Source organism: Thunnus thynnus, chromosome 5 (assembly GCF_963924715.1).
Source record: "Thunnus thynnus chromosome 5, fThuThy2.1, whole genome shotgun sequence".
Classification (NCBI taxonomy): Eukaryota; Metazoa; Chordata; class Actinopteri; order Scombriformes; family Scombridae; genus Thunnus; species Thunnus thynnus.
The window spans coordinates 8,264,617-8,285,847 of NC_089521.1; the positions used below are offsets into that span (position 1 = coordinate 8,264,617).

General features: G+C 40.0%; 1 protein-coding gene across 1 annotated transcript in view; it reads left to right on the top strand.

Annotated features, from left to right (window-relative positions):
* LOC137182647 (Fanconi anemia group A protein) overlaps window positions 1–21,231 on the top strand; it is a 23,160-nt gene continuing 1,929 nt past the window's right edge. The window contains exons 1-37 of the mRNA XM_067589005.1: window positions 1–222; window positions 837–949; window positions 1,459–1,555; window positions 1,934–2,088; window positions 3,261–3,356; window positions 3,707–3,780; window positions 4,693–4,802; window positions 6,056–6,166; window positions 6,358–6,421; window positions 9,117–9,229; window positions 9,329–9,405; window positions 10,022–10,163; window positions 11,131–11,264; window positions 11,704–11,814; window positions 12,170–12,265; window positions 12,529–12,591; window positions 12,963–13,051; window positions 13,242–13,302; window positions 13,554–13,603; window positions 13,940–14,010; window positions 14,266–14,364; window positions 14,953–15,086; window positions 15,184–15,254; window positions 15,350–15,449; window positions 16,297–16,484; window positions 16,572–16,665; window positions 16,874–17,071; window positions 17,167–17,240; window positions 17,326–17,454; window positions 18,110–18,188; window positions 18,317–18,468; window positions 18,601–18,706; window positions 18,971–19,030; window positions 19,129–19,233; window positions 19,728–19,843; window positions 20,042–20,198; window positions 20,841–20,903. Of these exons, the coding sequence (XP_067445106.1) occupies window positions 162–222; window positions 837–949; window positions 1,459–1,555; window positions 1,934–2,088; window positions 3,261–3,356; window positions 3,707–3,780; window positions 4,693–4,802; window positions 6,056–6,166; window positions 6,358–6,421; window positions 9,117–9,229; window positions 9,329–9,405; window positions 10,022–10,163; window positions 11,131–11,264; window positions 11,704–11,814; window positions 12,170–12,265; window positions 12,529–12,591; window positions 12,963–13,051; window positions 13,242–13,302; window positions 13,554–13,603; window positions 13,940–14,010; window positions 14,266–14,364; window positions 14,953–15,086; window positions 15,184–15,254; window positions 15,350–15,449; window positions 16,297–16,484; window positions 16,572–16,665; window positions 16,874–17,071; window positions 17,167–17,240; window positions 17,326–17,454; window positions 18,110–18,188; window positions 18,317–18,468; window positions 18,601–18,706; window positions 18,971–19,030; window positions 19,129–19,233; window positions 19,728–19,843; window positions 20,042–20,198; window positions 20,841–20,903 (3,813 nt within the window). The 5' untranslated portion in view covers window positions 1–161. The remainder of the gene's footprint in view (window positions 223–836; window positions 950–1,458; window positions 1,556–1,933; window positions 2,089–3,260; window positions 3,357–3,706; window positions 3,781–4,692; window positions 4,803–6,055; window positions 6,167–6,357; window positions 6,422–9,116; window positions 9,230–9,328; window positions 9,406–10,021; window positions 10,164–11,130; window positions 11,265–11,703; window positions 11,815–12,169; window positions 12,266–12,528; window positions 12,592–12,962; window positions 13,052–13,241; window positions 13,303–13,553; window positions 13,604–13,939; window positions 14,011–14,265; window positions 14,365–14,952; window positions 15,087–15,183; window positions 15,255–15,349; window positions 15,450–16,296; window positions 16,485–16,571; window positions 16,666–16,873; window positions 17,072–17,166; window positions 17,241–17,325; window positions 17,455–18,109; window positions 18,189–18,316; window positions 18,469–18,600; window positions 18,707–18,970; window positions 19,031–19,128; window positions 19,234–19,727; window positions 19,844–20,041; window positions 20,199–20,840; window positions 20,904–21,231) is intronic.

The window sequence follows — 21,231 nt, forward strand, 5'->3', positions numbered from 1 at the left end:
AATGAGAGAGAAGAGCGCGAAGGGGAAAACATGGAGGAGAGGAAGAACCAAAACAGTGTCGCAACAGATTGAAGAAGCAGAGGATGAAGGCGGTCATTTAGCGCCAGGCTAAATAGTACTAAGTTCTCTCGAAAGGGGTTTAAACATTCAGCCAAAGTAAAATGTCCCTGAGTGCTTCGTGTGAGTCGGTCTCTCAGAAAAGGACTGTGTCGAGTCTCCTCGGTGAGTTGACAGCTGGACCGAGTTAACGTTATTATGCATGAGCATCAGCAGTATACATAATACAGAAAATACATCTTAAGAAAATGTTAAACTTAGGTTAATATCCTAGTTGTCCCTTTTTATGTCATTATCAGAATCATCTTTATTGGCCAAGTGTGTTTACACAAAGTATGTGACGCTGGTTTAGTGGCTCTCAGTGTATTTACACAGAATAACAACACAACAATCTTCAGAAATATACACAATTATGAGTGTTTCTGTGTTGTCTCTGTAAGTACTGACTCAAGTTTTCAACGTTACTGATTTATTATGGCGTTAAGTCAACCACCTTCGCCTATTAGCATAAGTTGCCAGTTTTTTAAATAATAGAGAACCATCCGCATTTATAACCCACCAAATGTAAATGTTATGTCATATACCTAATCATGTTTTAAGTTAAAGTTAAAGTTTAACATTTTACATCTAGCTGACAAAAAAATAACAATGTCCAATTTCTATACTGATTGGCAATCAGTGTATTATACAGTATTGAAAGTGTTTAACCCTTTCAAAAGCATTTCAGTGTGAACTTTTGTAAAGCATGTTAATATCTTCTTCTGCTGCTGTATCCGCAGCTGGTCGTGTGGTGAAGAGGCCGAAGCAGGGAGATGGTCAGCGGCTGCAGGAGGCAGCGATCCAGCTGTTGGAGCAGCAGCAGAACCTCTGCAGTCTGCTCAGGGAGGTCGGGGTGAGTGAGTGGACCTCAGGATGACGAGAGAAATACTGGGTCACACAACCAATGAGAAAACACTAAGTCATTGTAATAATGACATTTTATACTTACTCTATGGACTGGGAAGAGACAAACAACTGACATTGTAACGAATGTTAGATATGATTAGCAGTAAATGTGCCTTTAAATGTATTAAATAGTGAAATACAAATGCTTCTACTTGCATTGTACTGCCTGAACACTATGCCATCTGATTGGCTGGAAAATCTTTTGCATTGCTGTATGGCTCAAAGAAAGGTTGCTTTAGTACAAAACCCACAAAATGGCACAGTATTGTTTTGGCAAAAGTTGAAATTTTATAAGTGTTAATAAGTAAATAATTTAATAAGTGCTTTAGAGTGAATTATACGTGTATCCTACGATGAAAAGTGGCTTTTAAAGATTTAGTTTTCCTCAGGAGTAGACCTCTGCTACATGTGTTTTTTCTGTGGTTACTGATATTTCTTTCATGTATTTTTTTGTAGAATCCAAATCCATCCAATATTTTCTGCACTGAGACTGGAGGGCAGAAGCCAGCAGGGTCTAAAGGCATCCCATCAACCATTGCAGGTTCACTCCTGGGTTAGTGTTTGAGAAAACAAGCCTCTGTGCTTCAAAATGGCAGAACAAGTGACATGCTCGGGCCTAGACAGATCTGCTGCTCACACATTCATCACAAAACACACAGCTGCAAAACTATTAAAAAATGAACTGAGCATCTTGGGTAAAGTTTTGTTATAATCGTGTGCTACTGCAGTTGAGAGCAGTGTTTGGTTACTCAGAAATCTGACATTGAATCTTAAAATCATCAACAAAATCACATAACATTTGTCTTCTGGACAACTATACACAACAAAAGAGACTTATGGAAGAAAACATCAGCTGTACCTCATGACAGTCACCTGATGTGACATAAAGTAAAGGCTATGAACTTTGGTATGTTTGGTTTTCTGTTGACAGTGTGTGAGTTGAGGCGTCAGGCTGCACAGCTGGGTGTCCCGCTGGCAGCGCTGTCAGTGAAAATGGTGCTGGAGAGACTGACGGAGATCACTGGAACTGAGGAAGAGGAGGAAGAAGAGGACAAGAGGAGAGAGCTGCTCACTTCCTCTCAGAGAGTGAGTATCTGACAGCAGGATGAAACTGGTTTTCAGTTAAGAGTCCTTGTATCCTACCGTTCTGCTCCAGAGCATTGTACACCCACACAGTTGATGTAATACTGAACACCTGTATTTTAAAGAAATTACATTTCATCAAAAATCTCTTGCACACCTGTGTAGTCTTTGTGACAGTTGCGTTGGTGGAGTAGTCACGTACTAAAAAGAGGAAGGGACACCTGCACACTGTCTTCACTTGCAAGTGAAGACAGTGTGCAGGTGTCTCTTCCTCTGGGCTGGATTTGATGTTGCAGTTTTTGTGGCATACTCCAAGGTGAGCGTTCAGTCAGAAACCGCATGCAAATCTAAAAAAAGATGCATTCATTCACAGGTTGTTGACTGTGGAGAGTTTTTGTAAATCTACAGAGACATCTGAGGTTTTAGCAGCCACCTCATCAACGTGTTTGTGTGTAGAGTGAGTCAGTGCGACATCATCTCTTTGTACCACATGTGATTTAGATGCTAAAGCATATTCTTCCACTGAATTTCAGGAAAAAATCAGTGCATTTCCTGTTCGTGTCCAACAAAAGAAAACTAACGAAAGCAAAAAAAGTCTCATATCTATCAGCATCTTCAATCTGCAATATCAGTATTGGCTTTCGGAAACCCATATTAGTTTCACTCTAGCTACTAAACTTTTTTTTTAATAAAAGGTGTCCCACTTAAGTTGCCTCAGTTTATCACATTGTTTATCACAGTTTATCACACCTGTTCAGAGATGTCTGTGATTGGTTTGATGCTGTTTGTGTGTGCTTTTGTATGGCTTGCTATATTTGTTGTGTGCCTTCTTGCTATACTTATATAGTGTTATGTATGTGTGCCTTTTTACTTTTTTGATACAGTGTGTCACATTCACAGTGACTTGCTGTTTTTTCCTGTTCTTCCCCCTTTGCAAACCTTTGCTGTTCTACTAGTTCTGCATATTGCAAATGTTTGCTTCATCACATCTGTGCCGCAGATCCGTCGGCAGATTGTTACATGTGGTTTAACTTTCTTCAGCTACAGTGGCAGCCAGTAAAGTCTCCACCCTGAGTTTGCTCTTCTTTACTGCAGGATTCTTGATCAGAGTATAGAAAGCAAATATAAAAAATCTTTGGTGTAAGTGTCATTCCTGGTCTGACTGTCCTGTTCAGGTCCAGCTGTGTGTCCTGCTGGAGTCCAGCAGAGAACTGCTGTCACAAGGAGCCCTCTGCCCCAAGCTGCTCTGGCAGGAGTACAGGAGGGGTCAGGTATGTATGTATGTGTGTTATAATTCACTGTAAATACTGTACATGATGCCTATAAAAAATGAAAACACATTTATTATTTTAGCTATATCAAAAGTATTAAGGTGAAAAAACAGAAACTATGTTTGCAGAGGTTTCACTCCCTTTATTGCATTTGGTCTAAACTGCAATAAAAGGCAATTTCCTTAACATTCCTCAACTTTAATGTGTTACTTAGATGAAATATCTTAACACTGCAATAAAAAGAAAACCAGAGGAAAGTATGTTTTCAGTTGTGTGCACATACAAGTTTGACTTTCTTACTTAATCAAACAGATGTAGTAAATTAAATAACTAATGTGGTGTTTTTACAGACGCTACCGCAACTGGAAGTGGTGTACCATCTTCACTTTTGCAACATTCTCACTCTAAAGCACATTTTAGAGAGGTAAGAAACATCAGTTTTTGTTGGTTTTATTTTCTCAGGGCTGGTCAGCTGCTGTGGAGCTAGTTCTGAGCATACAGGGCTTGATATCATGCAGCTGGGACGGGGCAGAGAAGTGAGTTCAGAAAAAAAACAATAAACCACAGCTTTCAAACCACTATTTTTACTCCTACAAACTCTATGGAGGCAAAGGCAGGCTTGAAGGCAACTGAACACACAAGACTGAAATTTAAATACTACCAAATTCAAGTGTCCAATATTCCAAAAGTTATTCATGTTGCTCATATTCAACAGATCATTTTTGAATCTGATAATTCAAGTCAAGTCAAAAAAATCATTGTGCTCAAATTGAACTGGTTAAATTCAGACAACAAAGTTCAAGATGAAAAATTCAAATTTGGGCTATTTGGGATCGATCAGACCTCTGTCCTATCACGTTACATTCTCAGTCACATGACCCAAGACAGACAAGTTCAGAGAGCGAAGATGACTCAAATCCTGGAAACTTTAATTTTCTTTCTGAATTTTAGTAGTTATTACATTTAACAATTTGCTTTTCAGTTGCTTAGAAAATTCAAATTGTCATGACAATTATTTACTTCCCTAAGATACAGTTTCGTTACACTTTCTTTCACATCAATAACTTGATTATTTGCAGAATTCTCAACATAAGACACAGACACTTTTTGTTGCTACAGTGCCCCTCTGTGGATGTAGTAAGAGCCATCTTTGAATTGTACGCTGACTTCAATTTTTAAAAAAAAACACTCACATATAAGCTCCACACAAAAAAGGAATAACCAGGTCACTCAGAGTTTGAGTAGAGTGACAGTTAAAAGCATGACTGACACCTACAGGAGATGAACTTAAACCCCCCATTCAGTTATGGCTTCTTGTTGCTTTCTCTCCTTTCAGTGATGAAGGCGTGAGGTTGTGGCTGGTGTCTCAGTTGAAGGCTCTGTGCGGTTGGACACCTCCACCGGGAGAAAAGGAAGCCCAACAAGTTCAACTGAAAGTGTTGTCAAGTAAGGACACGGCTCTCTCTCACTGATCTGGTTTTAGTTGGGCTTCATGGGAGACATGAGCTCAGTCAGTCATCAACAAACAGGACTTAAAGCTGTTCATCATCTAGACCTTACACACAAAAACTACTTCAGTTTTGAGAGAATTTAACCCGATCAGTCAGTCAGGACACTAGCTAAATGTCCTGAAGTCAGAGCAGTTTAGGTTCCCTCTGAAATCCTTGTGCAACAAGGCAGTGTAAAAACCTAAAAACATTAACACAATAAAAACACAATAAGGTGATGAGACAAATGAAGATATAAAAGAAGTGATACTATACACGCAAGACAGAATACAATAAAAGGTTCATATGATAACAAGAGTCTCCAGCAGCTCTGTGAGGATGTACTTTGCTGCAGCAGTGCGTTGAGCTAAATGCTAATGTGGTCACAATGACAGTATTAATGCTAATTCTGATACTAAGGTCACAATCTTAGTTTAGTGTGTTAGCATGCTAACATTAGCCTATTATCACGAACACTAAAGTACAGCTGAGGCTGATGGGGATTTTATTAGGTATTGATGATTGGACAAATAGAAATTGTGTCCTGGTGGTGACACTAGAAGAAAAGTCAGGGGGTTACTGATGTTATGATTCATCCTGAGGGAGACATGAATGTGTGCACCAAATTACATGGCAATCCATACAACAGTTGTTGAGATATTTCAAAATCACAAATGGTGGCATCAGTCAAAATCCTTAAAGAGAAGACGGTCAAGATTTGCTATGTTAGATGTTAGATAGCTTTCTTTGTGATTTGCTGGTGAAACATGTCTGACAAGGAAGGCAGCTGCTCACCAATTATTTAATGATTTTATTCGCCACCTTGACAGATTTACTCAGCTGATTCCTGTTTCACACATTTCACACAAATCAGTGAGACGGCCAAACCTGAAATAACACCATGAACTCTCTGCCAACATTAAAAACACGTTCACCCACTTGTTGGTCATCTAAACCTTTTCTCTTATTAAACTTAAAGAGGAAAGATTATGTGTAACGTGAGCTAAAATTCTACGTCATCAAGCCGATTTCTCCAGAGTTTTGTTTCTACATTACTTTACTGATCATGTCATTGTGATTTTAGTAGTTCTTCATACCCGTTCCTTGCTTCTACAGCAGAGCCAATCACTAACACTGTCAGGGTTAGGTGTTCTCACTGCGACTAAAAAGAAAAACAAATAATATTGGATAAAATGTCTCCTTGTATTTCAGCTGTGCTTGGAGTCTTGGTGGGAACAGGCTTCCAGCTGAGTCATGATCCAGCAGCTGCAGACAGGAGGATCTCCCTGCTCTGCTGCTCAGTACTGGACGACATGCTCTTCTGTGAGTCTGCATATCGCTGTCCCACTTACTTTGTCTTGTGCTGATGAAATATTCAGTGACTTTGATTCACACCTCTTGCCCCACAAAGTTATTTTCTACTTCTTTAACTGTTAAGACGTTTCCAGTATTATTTTAGAACTTTTTTTGTCTTGCTTTTTAACATTTCATTGTTTTACCGGTTTTCCTCTCAGGGCTTCTGGACACTGTGGACAAGAGTTTGATGCTGCAGTCTGCTGGCGCAGGAGCTGAGCTATGGTGCTTTGTTTTTATTTGTCTCATTAACCTTTATGTCTGAGCAAGCTGAGTACAAAGATTTCCATTTATGATATGCATAGAACCAGAAACAATTCTTTCCAACGTTGGTATTTAAAGCTGGTTTGGTGACCTGGCTCTTTGACTACTGGATTTGAAACTGTTCTTTGATGTCTGGATTCAAAGGGCTGGACACTCACCACATCTCTGTCACTTGACAGTGACATAGAGATGGATAGAGATCTGTAAGTTTGTACCAAGAAAACATTCCTTACAATTCCCCAGTCTGCGTGGTTTACTCCAGGCAGGATGGAAACATGAGCTGCGTCTCAATCCAGGGGCTTTGAAGGATGCATGAAGCTCATGACGGTCAGGCCCTCAGAGCACCTGAGGTTTGTGGGTCAACCTGTTTTTCCTCCCCAAATGAGCATCAAACAAAGCAAAACTAAAGGGGAACTCTTAACACATCAGAGTCTAGTTACAGGTGTTGGGGAATACTTCTGCATATGTGCAAAAAGTTGTGTAGAGCTGAAATATGATAAACTGACTCAACTGATGTCACTTGAGTCAGTGTAGGTTGGGGCTGAAGGCCACAAGTTTGAAAATGAAAAAACTGTTTGGGTGTGGAGTTAAAAAGAAGTTGCCTAAGGCTAGCGGCTCGAGGCTACATTAGCCACTACTCGCATAACACCCCTAAATCTCTGTCTCATCTGTTGGCAGTCGAGGTGCTTTGTGGGTAATGTAGGCACTAGATTTTGAAAAAGGAGAAGACGATATGGAATCGATTTTGATTTTTGTTTTAAAAACTGTACTTCGTGTAAACCTGTTTTATGGGAATTTACTCAGTTTTGGATTATGTCCAAATGTGAGCAAAAGATTTCTGCATTTCTTTGGAGCAGCCTTTGAAATGGTACAAACTCTTTTTGACCAGATTATGTGTTTGGTCAAGATATGATGTGTAATGATGCAACCAATGACTTAGACTGTTAACCTGCCATTGTTATGGTACAACAAAAACCTGGATTTTGTGGGGCCAACTGATGCTCGTACACTCTTTAACTGTCCAGTTTTGATCACATGCCCACTTAAATTCATTAAGGGTCCTGCAGGTGATAAGTTTCCCCACACGATTTTCTGTGTGATAGCTTGAACAGGTTTTACACTTTTCTGAACACCTTCATCCAGGACTACAGCTGACTGAATAATTTTCTTTCTTGCTGCACTGTTCTCAGCAAACTCTTGACACTGGAGTGTGAAAATTCCTGCTGCTTGTCTGGTCATGAAATGCTGAAGCAGTGCACCTGGCACCTAAGAACAGACCACGTTTGCTTAAATCAGTGTAACAGTGACTGTAACTGTCTCTCGGCTCGGTCTGCATGCTTCACACACTGAGTCACGGCCTCTTGATTCTGTCTGCAGCAGTGAGCTGTTCATTTGTATGTGGAGGTATTGCAAGAAAGCAGCCACTGAACCAACAGCGCTGTGCACGTCCCTTCACAGTTGCAGAGACATATACAGTATGTAAATTAAACCTGCAGTGCGGAACTTTGCTAAACGAGTTCACAAATGCTGATTAAGCCTATCACCGCCAGATAAATCTCTCTGTATTTTAACAGTATAGGAAGTTTTTTAATCTGACTTTGGGGGCGACATTCCTGCGCTTCCTGTTTGACTGTTAATTGTGTGGCTCTTCTAGACTTTCTAAATGTTATCGGACCAAATGGATCAAATTCTGATAGTGAAACGAGTCATTTCACCAGGGTTGTATGACGCTCAAAACAATTTATCCACCGTTTTACAGCTGCAACAGTAGGTTACGGCCAGTGGTGTTCTGGCCAACGGGCATACTGAGACAAATCCCAGTGGGCCGGTGGACCGTCAAAAAATATGTTTTTGGGCTGGTGGACTGTCACAACACATCAGTTTTAACCTGCACTCTCTGTGTGCCTGTCATTTGGGGTGTGCATGAGAGCGTGCTGCATGCCCCCCTTTACTCTCACTGCCAGAAGAGGGAGTCCAGTACTTTAAAACATGGACTGTGAAGTTTACTGTTCCTCCTGTGATTAAACTTGAGACACTGTGGTAGATAGCACGAAGGTTAACTGTGCTGTTTCTGTACAAAAACACATTTTTATCCCCATGTTTTTGACATGGTATCTCATGCTTTATCCTCTATAGTGAACACACAGTGAGAGGGTCAGTGGCTTTGAAAATATGTGAATTCTGACCTGAGTGCAGCTAAGAAAATCATTATTATAACATGGAAAGCCCCTAAAAATGTATATATTAAACAGTGGACATCTTTTAGCTTTAGAAATGTTGCGTGTGTCTCTGATTGATGAGGCAGTTGCTGCTGATTTAGTTTTTCCTGTATCTAAAATGTATCTGAAAGGTATACAGTGACTATGTATTGCATAATGTATAGAGAAATGTCAAGTTCCTACGAATTGCAAAGTGGCAAGAAGGGTGGGTTTGACTGTGTGGGTGGACGTTTTTTTTTTCTTTCTTTTCTTTTTGTTTTCCTGTGATTTGGTTGTATCAATATATGCATGTGTCGTTCTGTTTGAAAGGTGTAAAGCTGATCAAAAATACACTAAAAAGTTGGTCACAAAAGAACCCCTCCAAAAACACTGAGAAAATGAATGATATTAGATGTATTTGTTTGTCACTCTTCTACCCTGTGTTGTGTTTTGTACAGGTGTCAGCTATTTGATGCTTCATTGTGTGGAGCTTCAGTGTCCCCAGAAGCCCTTCAGCGTTTCTTCACACACTCCCTCACACAGACTCTCACTTACAAGCCTCGACTTACAGGTAAAGACAAGTAACAGGCCGTTTTTAAATTTTTTTCATAATACCATTCATACTTGAAACCCAACTCTTAGTTAAACAAATGAAAACCACATTCCTCAGTGTCAGATGCCATCACTCTGCAGAATGAGTGGACCTTTGCAAAAGCCTGTCGGTTGCTGACCTTTCTTTTCCGTAAGGTAAATGTTTCTTGTCTTTAAAAGTTGTTTATGACTATAAACTGGGTTGGTAAGCCTTCATACATAATTTAGCTGAAGATTAAAATATCTTTTTACCTGTTAACGTGGGTGTTTATACACTGCTTTGTTCATTCTTGAAAAATATCTCCCGTTCCAAGTCTGTCACTCCCACCTCTGAATCTCACGACCATCTGTAATATTCTGACTGACAGATGACTGTTGTTTTCATGTCTCTGCAAGTAGCTGACTGTTTATATCCTTGTTATGTTATGCTTCTATTTCATAGCATTACAATTAAGCGAACACAGTGTACCATTCCTGTATTTTAAGCTGTAGATGGATGGAACAGCAGTCAAATCACTTCAAACATCAAGTGTGTGGCCTTGAGCCCATTGGGAAGACTGTATTAAGTATATTGATTTATTGTTTATAATGTTCTTTATTGCAAAGCTTGTGCACATCAGTCTGTCAGTCAGCTGCTATATTCTAGAGCTAGCAAAAAGACCCATCTTATATTGAGATACTGATTTAGCACCTTCACATCTCTGGAGGATGAGGTCTGTATCAGGTGAACTAACAGCGATTCATCTGTATTGTTGCTGTGTTTCTGAAAAAGTTGGCTGTGATCTTCAGTGTAGAGCAGCTGCTGCGTCACCTGCAGCAGGTTTTGGAAACCCATGAGGTCAACTGGAAACACATCCTGTGCTTCCTCTCCACTCTGCTGATTTACAACCCCTGTGCCGAGCCCAGCCTTAAAGGTAAACACGGGATTTACTGATACCGGTTTTACTGGATTAAAATGTCAAAATGCCAATATTTTGTGATGACAATACATTTGACTATTTTGATGGAGAATTTTTTTTTTATTTCATTTAAAACCAGCATACTGGTAATAATATTAAAAATACCATTTTACTTCTATGTGATCTGATTATAGATGGCTTGCAAACCATCATATCAGGCTACATCTAGTATAGAAGCTGAATTCTCTTTTTATGCCTGAAAGTTGTAAAAAAAAGTTCTTGCAGTGAGTCATTACCTGCACACATCTTGAATATGAGTGTCGTTTTTTTTTTTTTTTTTAACTTATTTCTGAATCAAAATAGATTTAGAAAATTTACACTAGATAATATTACTTGACAACAAGAGTCACCATTTGTCAATTAAAAAGTTGATTTTTAAAATACATTAACGAGACTAGTCATTGGTTTTGCAGGTATTTGTACTAAATTTAGTGTTGAGATATTTCTCAGCATAAGTGAAAACTTTGACCCACTAGTGGCGCTAGAGGACAAGTCATTACAATGTATCTTCGAGGAAAATAAATATCTCTTGTAAATTTCATGGCAATCCATCAGATAGTTGTATATCTCAGTCCTAACCACAAACGTCAACCTCATAGTGGCTCTGGAGGAAAAGTCAGAGGATCACCAGAATCAGTAGGATTCATCCTCTGGGGATCATGAATGTTTGTATAAAATGTCATAGCAATTCATAATAGTTGTCGGGATATTTCAGTCTGGACCAAAGTGTTGGACTGACTGTCAGGCCGTCATTGCCATCCCTACAGCTACGCCGCTGGCAGATAAATCTCTAGTGCTCATTTGCAAAATTAGTGTGGTCGCCCTCTTAACCCTGCTAACATATTTAAAAGAGCTTTAATAATGAATAAGTAAATAACTGGTAACAAAACTTGAATGTTTTCTCTTCTTCTGCCTCTGTCAGAGCTGCTGTCCAGACTGCTGAGCTCTGCGTTTGAAGGCTATGACTTGGAGAACATGATAACTGCCTTCCTGCTGGCTCGACAGGGGGCGCTGGAGGGACCCGGCATCTTCCCTTCCTACAGCGACTGGTTCAAGGTCTCATAGCAGTTTCTCAACACCAGGGTTCTAACCAAAGATGGTCTTGTAAAGGACAAGGCTGGCGGTATTCTACAGTGTACATATTTCTTATTGTCATCAAATCCCATGAAAAGACCAAAAACAAAGATGTGTTCATCTGAAGGAACATGTCATAGTGTGTTACATTGATGTGTTTTAACACAATGAAACTCTACAGCACAGAAGAACAAGATATATCAGACTCTGGTTAGACTCACAATACTTGTTTGTAGGAACAATTTATTATTGGTTTCAGTCTTGTCCTGGATTTGTTGATAAGAAAAATATAAAATATTTCCAGCCTCATTCTGTATGGCCAACACTGCTTTGTGCTGCTAACATATGGCACCTTAAAACACAAAAAGTCTTCCCATGGACATTATTTTACTAGCAGTTTCTTCCGTTTCTGCTTTTTCAGATGTCTTTTGGTGGTGGCAGTAGCTGCCATGCGACCAGTAAGAAATCTCTGGTGTTCCTGTTGAAGTTCCTGTCTGACCTGGTGCCCTTTGAACCTGCACAGTACTTAAAGGTGACCTCCTGCTTATATCTTTCTCCTCATGGGCAAATTGAATACTTGAACAAGAAATGATAGCAGGATACAGAAGGGATTCACATACAGATTGCAGAGAATATGTGATTTGAAACATGTTTTAACAGTTGCATTACTAAATGTAGTCAATATACATAAATGGAAAAACTGTAGTGTATGTAGGGGATGATAAATGTTTGAAGTATAATACTTGAGAAAACCTGCGTGAGAATTTGACTTCACACCTACTTCACCTCTGTGAATACAGTCTGCAGCGTGTGCTAAGAAAACTCTGAACTCAGAGCAACAATCCAGCTCTGATTTTTATCACCTCACTGACATTTTCTCCCGGTAGATTCACATCCTCCACCCACCATATGTACCTGTGAAACACCGCAGCCTCCTGATGGAGTACGTCTCTCTGGCCAAGACCAGGCTGGCTGACCTCAAGGTTAGATTTACACCTCAAAAACTAATGCTGCTGCATTTAGTTATTTACCATCAAAACATGAATACTGCATTATTTAAAAATGTTCATATTGAAACAATATAAGAATAACATGAATGATGACAGTCTTAAAATCCAATAAAACCTGTTGTTATAGAGTCCTCCCTAATGTTTTATGATGTCTACTTGAATCCACGTGTGTGTGTGTGTGTGTGTGTGTGTGTGTGTGTGTGTGTGTGTGTGTGTGTGTGTGTACATACATGCAGGAGTCAGTGGAGGACATGGGTCTGTATGAAGAGGTTTCTGGTGCAGGTGGAGCAACAGTGCAGGTAATAGTGACACCTAGTGGTTTGTTTGTGTAGTGACACCTTTTGATTTAGTGGCAAAGGTTCTGAAAAATCCATGTGTGTGCTTTTTATAGGGTTGAAAAGCATTGACAAAGTCAAATATCACAACATTTTTGATTGAATACCGTGATATAGATCATGTGGCAGTATTTGAAAGCTGACTGTTGATGCTTTCAGAGGAAAATGGAAATTATGGATCAAACAATCCAGCAACCAAACATGTAAAAACTCAGAAAAAGAAAATCAAAAAAATGGCATCACTTTACTATTGTTATGCTGTATAAGTATAAGATTAATATTATTGTGTGTGTGTGTGTGTGTGTGTGTGTGTGTGTGTGTGTGTGTGTGTGTAGCCTCAGTGTCAGGCTGTCCAGGACGTGGAGAAGGCGGTGTCTCTGTTTGAGAGCACAGGAAGAATCTCTGCCACAGTCATGGAGGCCAGGTACTCAGATTAACAGCTCACCTGCAGCAAATCCATGAAGTACATCACTGTATATGAGAGCATTAAGATGTGTAACAGGTTTTTCATAATATTCTGTTTTACCTGCCATTTACTGATTTATGTAGATGTAAAATTGCAACTAGACAGAGACATGAAACGACAGGTTATTGACACTCTTGTCCTCTCACAGTATTTTCCGGAGGCCGTATTTTCTCACACGATTTCTTCCTGCTCTGCTGACGCCAAGAGTGGTGAGTAACTTCACTTCACTTCACTTCACTTCACTTCACTGTTGTTCTCGGCTTGATCTACACATTCAGACAGACAAGAGCTGCTTAGGTTGCCTAATACTTGATTTACAAATTATGTTTTAGTTTCATGTTTAGGAAGGGTTTCTTTTATCTGTGGGGAATTCCTGTGTTATCTTGCTATCTGTTATTACAGACCTTTTGATCTTCACATCACATGCTTAAATTTCAGTTTATCTCTCTTTCAATTACAGCTTCCTGTGAAGGCAGATGTTCGGATGAGTTTCATAGAAGCTCTGAAAAAGTGAGTTCTTATCTGAGGCTTGTGGGCTGGACGTAATGTAACTCTTTGGATCCAGTGCTTTGCTTCAGTTTTCATTTTTAGTAGTGTTTGTGCGCCTTATAACAACATTTATATTGTTAACCCAAAAACTGTGTTTGGCGTATTTCTACTTATGTACCTCTCAAAGTCTCTTAATAGCTTCAAATATGCATGTTGCAAATATCTTTTTTCAGAATAAACAGAACTTTTTGAAAAAATGAAAGAAATATTTTATTAGAATAAGTCCATTCAGATTTATAATTAATTATAAATTAGAACTGTCCAAAGCTAACACTACTGTTGTTTTTGTGTATTCAGAGCAGATAAGATCCCTGCTGCACAGTATTCATCTTATGTGGAGTCCTGCCAGAGACAGAGACAGCAGAATAGTGGGTATCTTCATAACGCTCATTCCTCCTACACTGACCATGAACATCATTTATGTAACAGAATATCATCTACACTAAAACAGTTCAGTACATTTTTGAACCTGAAGAGATCTGTTTTTATTTTGTCTTTGTAGTTTAACAGGTTATGTAACACAGTGATAAAAATATTTGACAATTTGAAGTCATCCAGTGATTCTCTCTCGCTTATTATTATGACAAAGGTACAGACAAGTTAACACTGTGTTGTGTTCACAGAGAGTGAGGTGTGTGTGGACACTTGTGATGATCCTCAGGAGGTCTTACATGTTCAGCTGCAGGAATTCAGAAAGCTGGTTGTTGATGCAGATGAAGGAGGTAAGCCCATGATAGATACAGTACCTCACACACATATCCACAAAGACACATGCACGCTTAGTGTTCTGGAGTGTGTATGTTTATGCGTAGTCCATGATTTGGTGTTATGCAAAGAGGAACATCTTCTATGATATAGAGAATCATGTCTCCAGCCTCATGTTTACTTTCCCAAATCCAACTGGTTGTTGAGTTCTATGTACTCAGTCATTAAAGGATATGTTCCCATTTTTTCAAGTCAGTCTTTAAACAATAATTGGATGTCCAATGTCCATGAACATTGAAACCGTTTTTGCTTCCTGTAATCATTCGTCCTGTTCATACTGGTCATTAAGAGATCTCTTCCTAAAGCGCTTTCAATGGAAGTGATGGGGGACAAAATCCACAAGCCTCCTGTCTGCCTTTACTGTAAACAATCAAATAAAACCAAAAAATGCCAAAAAATAATCCTCAAAAGATACAAGAAACAACCAAACTGTGAAAGTGTGGGACATTGAGTCTTTCTACAGTGAGTTCAGTCATGTAGCACATCCCTGACTAACACTGTCTGTTTGAATCCCTCAACCTGTCGTGTTGGTCATGTGTCCTCAGAGATGTCGGCACAGCTGTCCAGGATCTCTCACACTCTGAGCGTCATCTTCCCCCTTCGTCCTGATGAGCTGATTGGACAGACAGTCATCAAGCTTCACACAGACACACTTCTGTCTGTGGAGCCCCACGTTAAAGTACGCACTGACAAAGTTCATCGTCTTCCTTGTTGTCATGTTTTATATTGTGTATCTTGCTGTATCAGCTTAATGTATCTCTCCCTCACATCTTCAGGTCGTCAATATGATCCTGAGAAACTTCTGCCAGTGCATGTTAGACGCTTCCCAAGCAAACCCTCCTAACAAGTGAGTAAAAGTCTTAAAAATAATGAAAAAAAACAACAAGAATTTGATTATTGACAGGAATTGAAAAGTTGACCAGGTCTTTTTTTTGTCTCCAGACAAAACCTGTGGGCTTCAAAGTTTGTCAGCATACTGCTTGGTAACACACAGCTCCTCTGCAGCCTCGTACACAGACTTTGGCACCTATTTCACAACCAGGTACACAATTCACTGTTCATACACACTTCTCTCTGTATCTGTCTGAATCTTTAACTGCCTAATTGTTTGTATTTCAGTTGCCTTTGTCAGAGAAAACTAATTTTGTATTTTACTGGTCTGTAAATTCCCAATAATTTCCGTGTAATGTTCCTGGAAAGACCTACGTAATTGGTACACTTCTCATTACCAGTAATTAACTTCAATTAAATGTTAAGCTAGCACAACCTAGAAAGTCTGTTAGTCAGTGCACAGCAGGTCCACTGAACATATAAAAATGGCCACTTTCTCCACAGGAAATTCTTTACAATTCAACATGTAAGGAGAATACAGTTTCCATAATAAATTAATATTTACTTTAAAATGGAGCATGAAATTCCTCTGGAAGTCAACTACTGCTTTATATTCAACACAACTTAATAAAATAACAGAACTTTGTCTCTATTTTTCCTATACATAGTACCAAATTACATTGTGCTTTACAGGAAACTTTTAAGAACTTATTTGGAAATAATGGACTTTCAAAATAAAGCTTCACTAATTGAACCCCTAAGGATAGTAGGGGCATCCTGGGAACCTGCACTTGGATACAGACATGATAGAGGAAACTGAAGCTGCCCAAATCTTATGTAGTCCAGTATAAAGTTCATGTAATACATACAAAACAAATAGATTTTTAAAGGATATAGCATGGTGGGTCAGGTACAAACTTAGAGTCCAATATTTCTTTTGTTTAACTTTCTCTGATAATATCATTCCAAACATCATTCTCACTTCACCTCTTTACTTCTCCATGGCACTCACATCAGTACATTCTCTCATCAGTTTTACAAACCTCCTCTGTCCAAAGGGGTCATCGCTGAGTGCCACCCACTTGCTCGGCCTGGCAGCATTTGTGGTCCACCTCAACGCCTCCATGTCCCACAGTCCTTTGGTCCAGCTGGTTCCTCCCATTCTTCCCAAGCCAGTCCCCATCGTAGAGGCTCTTAGCTCAGCGCTGGTCTGCAGCACACACAATAACATGCTCTTCTGTGTCAGGTGAGGTTACTTGTAGCATTTTACCAACAGAATATTATCACGATCATCTTGTTATAATGTTATTTTCTGGATGTTGTTGTTGTTCAGGTTGTGTGTGGCGGCTGTGTGTTACGGTATCTGCAGAGGAGACTCACTGCCTCAACAACAGCAGGACTACATCTCCAGCAGCCTCTACAAGAAGGTATCAGTTTCTGTTACTCATCATTAAATTGGCTCGATGCAGTGTGTTACATGAAAATATCACATGCTATAATGTCAGACATGTCATAAAAGGTCTATAGGGAAATATTTACATCCTTGAGCATTGTTTCTACCATCTTGCCTCCTCTCCAGGTCCTTTGATTTTGATTTGACTTTAATTTTACATAGAACTGTGTGTGTATGTGTAGCTTCTGTACCTCATCCCAAGACTGTTACCTGAAGCCAGAAGGACTCCTGCTGATGGTCCACTGGGTGAATATAAGGAGGAGAGCAGCCTCGGCCTGTGGAGCAGCGCCACACACAGCAACAGCACCTGGAGGAAGACTGCTTGGTGTCTGTGGAGACACCCTGCTTTCTGTCAGCTACAATACACACTAGAGTATCAGGTAGGATGGAGTCTCCTGAACTCCTTCCCTGTTGTGGATCAAGTCTTGGCTGTGTTGTACAGAAAAAAACAGTAACTTTTGTTATATTTGTCCAGTTGTCCTTCACAGAATGGCTGTCTCATGAGCTCAAAGTGCAGAGAAGTGAAGACGCTTTGTCTGACCCAGAACGGTAAGAAAACACACACGCTCATACTGTGCCCTTTGACATACAGTTGAAATAGAGGGAATAGTGACTGTGTGTGTGTGTGTTGCAGGCAGGAGTACCAGCAGTGGGCATGTCTGGAGCTCTACCTGTCTTGTCCAGAGGAGGAGGGAGGCTGTGGAGGAGACATGAAGAGCCTCTGCTCTCACCTCCTCAGTGCCATCATGGATCAGCAGTTAAGGTTGGTGTAAACGTAATCAGCACTGTTAATGCACACACTAAGGAACTTAAATACATACATACAAACTTATAATAGACAAGTTGTAATAGATTTTCTTTTCCACTCCAGGGGTGGGTAATATGGATAAAATACTCTACCATGGTATCTTGTCGCTAATCCAGCAAATTAAATACCAGACAATATGTACTCATTGTACTTCATCAACATTGCCCACAATGGCCTAATACACCCAGAGATAAAATACTTTTGTCTTTTGTCTCACAGTGTATCACCATATTACCCAACACCAATGTAATCCAAGTTCAAGTGCTCAGACTTTGTAGAAAGTGCACATAAGAACTGTATATTGATGCAGTCTGTAGGGTTAAAATCAATCTCAGAAAACAACAAAGCAGCTCATTGAATTTACTCCGAGTAAAAGCCAACAAACCACTTGTACTGTAGCTGGATGGATGTTACATAAGCTGTTATCATGGACACATCTGGAGATTGTTACTGTTAATTCATATTTACTACATATGCTTACAGGTTAATTCAGTTGACATTTATAAAAATGTATAGTGCAATGCTTATTAAGAGAAGTGTTCATATTTTAAAAGCAATATTTGAAATAAAAATCTACAAACACCCTTTGTCACAAATATTGTGTTGACAGTGAGCAGAGCTCGGAAAAGCTGCATCACACAGTATCAGAAACAGGAAGCTGTCTTCCAGACATCCTGTCCAGATTACAGGTGTGTACACTGTGTGTGTATCTCTGAAGTGTGATCATGTGGTTTTAAATTCATTCAACACAAGTGAGCCAACAAAAAAAAAATGTAATCAAAAGTGATGTTTAATCTGTGTACGTGTGCGTGTGCAGGAGCTTGTGTACGAGATGGAAGTCAGCACTCCTGATATGTGTGACTTCCTGTTTGAGCTGGTGTCTCAGAGGTGCTCCTCCACAGCGAGCTCAGCTTCACCGAGCATCAGCTCTGAACTCAGCCTGCAACACACACTGAACACATGGAACAGGTACACACACACACACACACACACACACACACACACACACACACACACACACATACACACATCATGCAGATCACCTCTATCGTTAAGTGTGTAACCACTGAAACCTTCTGTGTGTGTGTGTGTGTGTCACAGAGTACTGCTGGCACTCCCAGCAGTGTTGTTCATTAAAGTAAAGACTGAAAGAGGGACGACGACTCTGGACTGCAGCAACCTGATACAACATGTCAACCAGCATCAGGTGAGCTGCTGGGCAATGTCTGTTAATGAAGTATAAACAAATAATAAAAGTAACACATCTTATGACAACCAACATGTTGGTTAAAAAAAGAAAACATTCAGAGGTTTGTATATTCATTAAAAAGCTTGTTTTTCTAATCAGATTGTGATACATTTCTTTCTCAAAGCTGAACACTTTGGAAAAGTGCAGAGATTCTGTGTGAGAAATGTCTCAGTGCTCACATCTGTCTTTGTCTGCATTTCTTTCCATTTGTTGATGCATCAGAGGAAGGTGTGTTCTCCAGCCGGCGTGTTGTCCTGCCATATAACAGCACACTTCCTGAGAGTGAGAAACACATTGTTAAAGTAATAATAATATAAGATGAACATGTTCTCTTATTGTATGTCAAAGAGCTCACCTGAGATCTTGTGTTTCCTCTCCAGGGTGTGTTATGTGCCAGTGTACGTTGTTCCGGACGCTCGGGTGAAGTCAACAAAGCCTGGTCTCAGATCAGCCTCCACTGTCCTCTGCTCCTGCTCTCCACAGTGGTACTGTCTGCTCTCCTTACAGCTACTCATGCTGATAACAAGTCCATCACACTTGGGTTCAACCAGTATGTTACTGGGGGCTTGGATTGAGGCTGCTCGTAGCTTTTACACCAGTGTTAAAACGCTATTGTATTAGTGATGTATAGAAGTGTAGGTCCTTTGTTTGTAGGTTTGTTTTTTAAAAGTGTATTTCCATGATCAAATCCAGACTTATTATCTGAACATTAGCAGTGCAGCTATTATTGAGTGTATAACAGAAAGTTTCAGTGCACTGCAAATAATATAATATTAATATATTAATGCAGAGCTTTTTTATTATTTAAAACAGTATCTTCTTGTGCATTCAAAACTCATTCAGGCAGCAATCTACTGTCAGAGAGAACCATTTTTTCTACCCACATCAGCCTCTTTTGACCAGAATACATACCATCTGTTTGATGGTTGCATACATACCTACTCTGTGTGTGTGTGTGTGTGTGTGTGTTTGTGTGTAGCACTGGTGGAAGCGTCTGTCTCCAGTGGTGTTGTCACTGTGGCGTCGTCTGTGTGATGGGGACCCTCTACCAGAGCAGCTGCAGCTCCTCTCTGACTGTCAGCACTGGGCCTGCAGGTATAACCAGCATCTCTGAATCTCTGGTCCGTTGTGCTGCAAACCATGATCTGAATGTTTCACTGTTAGTGGTACTATAGGGACAGAAAGACTCCAGATCTTTTGTCTTCCACATGCTCTCAGCTTCCATTTCTGTCTTTCTGGTGGTTTGTCAGTGAATTAGTTGGTTCATCTCTGGGTGTTCTGTCTGGTCCGCAGTTTAAAGAAGGGCCAGTTGTCGCAGATACCCTCTGCTCCACCTCTGTTGTTGGCTGCCAGCCTGTATGGAGCCTGGCGAGGCCATGGGGAGGACGAGCAGAGCTTCAGTGCTGCTCTGAAGATGCTGCGACCAGAGAGGGACATGAAACACAAACAGGTGAGAGTGCAGAAGCTTTCCAAATACTTTTCACCATCCTGGTTCATTCAAAACCAAAAACCATACACTGTTTTTTTTTGTATTTGAGATGTCTGATTTCAGACTTTTGTGCGGCACTTGTGCAGTTTTTATAACTGCTTGATAAAGAAAGGACCAGGATCAGCACACACGACTGTGGATGAAGACTTAGGGGACACATTTATGGCTCTCAATGATATTGCGCCCGGAATTTGTGAGCTTTTAGCCACTGATTTACAATCTATGATATCACCAAGCTCAGAAAATAAATGCTAAGTGATTTTGATGCCAAAACATTTACTTTGACAGCAGTGGGGGAAAAAAGTTTATTACTCATAAAATTCTGATATTACAATCGTTCAGACTGCTTCTATTATTAATCCAATAGGAGACAGATGACCACTGGAATATACGCAAGCCCCTGGTCATAAAGTGATGGTCTGTTAAGAGGCTGCTAGAGTTCAAGCTGACAGATTAAATTGATGATTATTAATTCATCTACTCAGTGCTGGCTGGTGGTGACATTCTGACTGACAGTGATCTCTGAGCAGAGGTTGATCTTAGTGTGTTTTAAACCTTTTAATATATTTCTACTGCTTCTGTCTGATGTATTTCTTCTTCCAGGTGTTGGTTTTTCTGCTTTTCCTGTGTGTTAACAACTATCTGTCGGCCCTCCTGTGTCCTCAGGTAATTCCCATGTGCACACACATAAACACACACACAGGCACATACTTGTCTATCCACTACCTCTGTGTTATACATGAGCACCGTAGAGAACCAGACTTTTGTAAAAAAAATATGACGTTAAATGTGGAAATGCTCAAATGTCAGTATGAAAGTAATGGATAAGTGATGTAGGAATTAAGTCTATTCCACTACTGCACACATTGTGTTTTTCTATTGATAAGAGTGTCTGCTAAATGATACCTTATTTATGCATCTGTGTATTCTATACTTACACACACACACACACATACACACACACACACCCTGAGGCCAAACCCCAGCTCCAAAG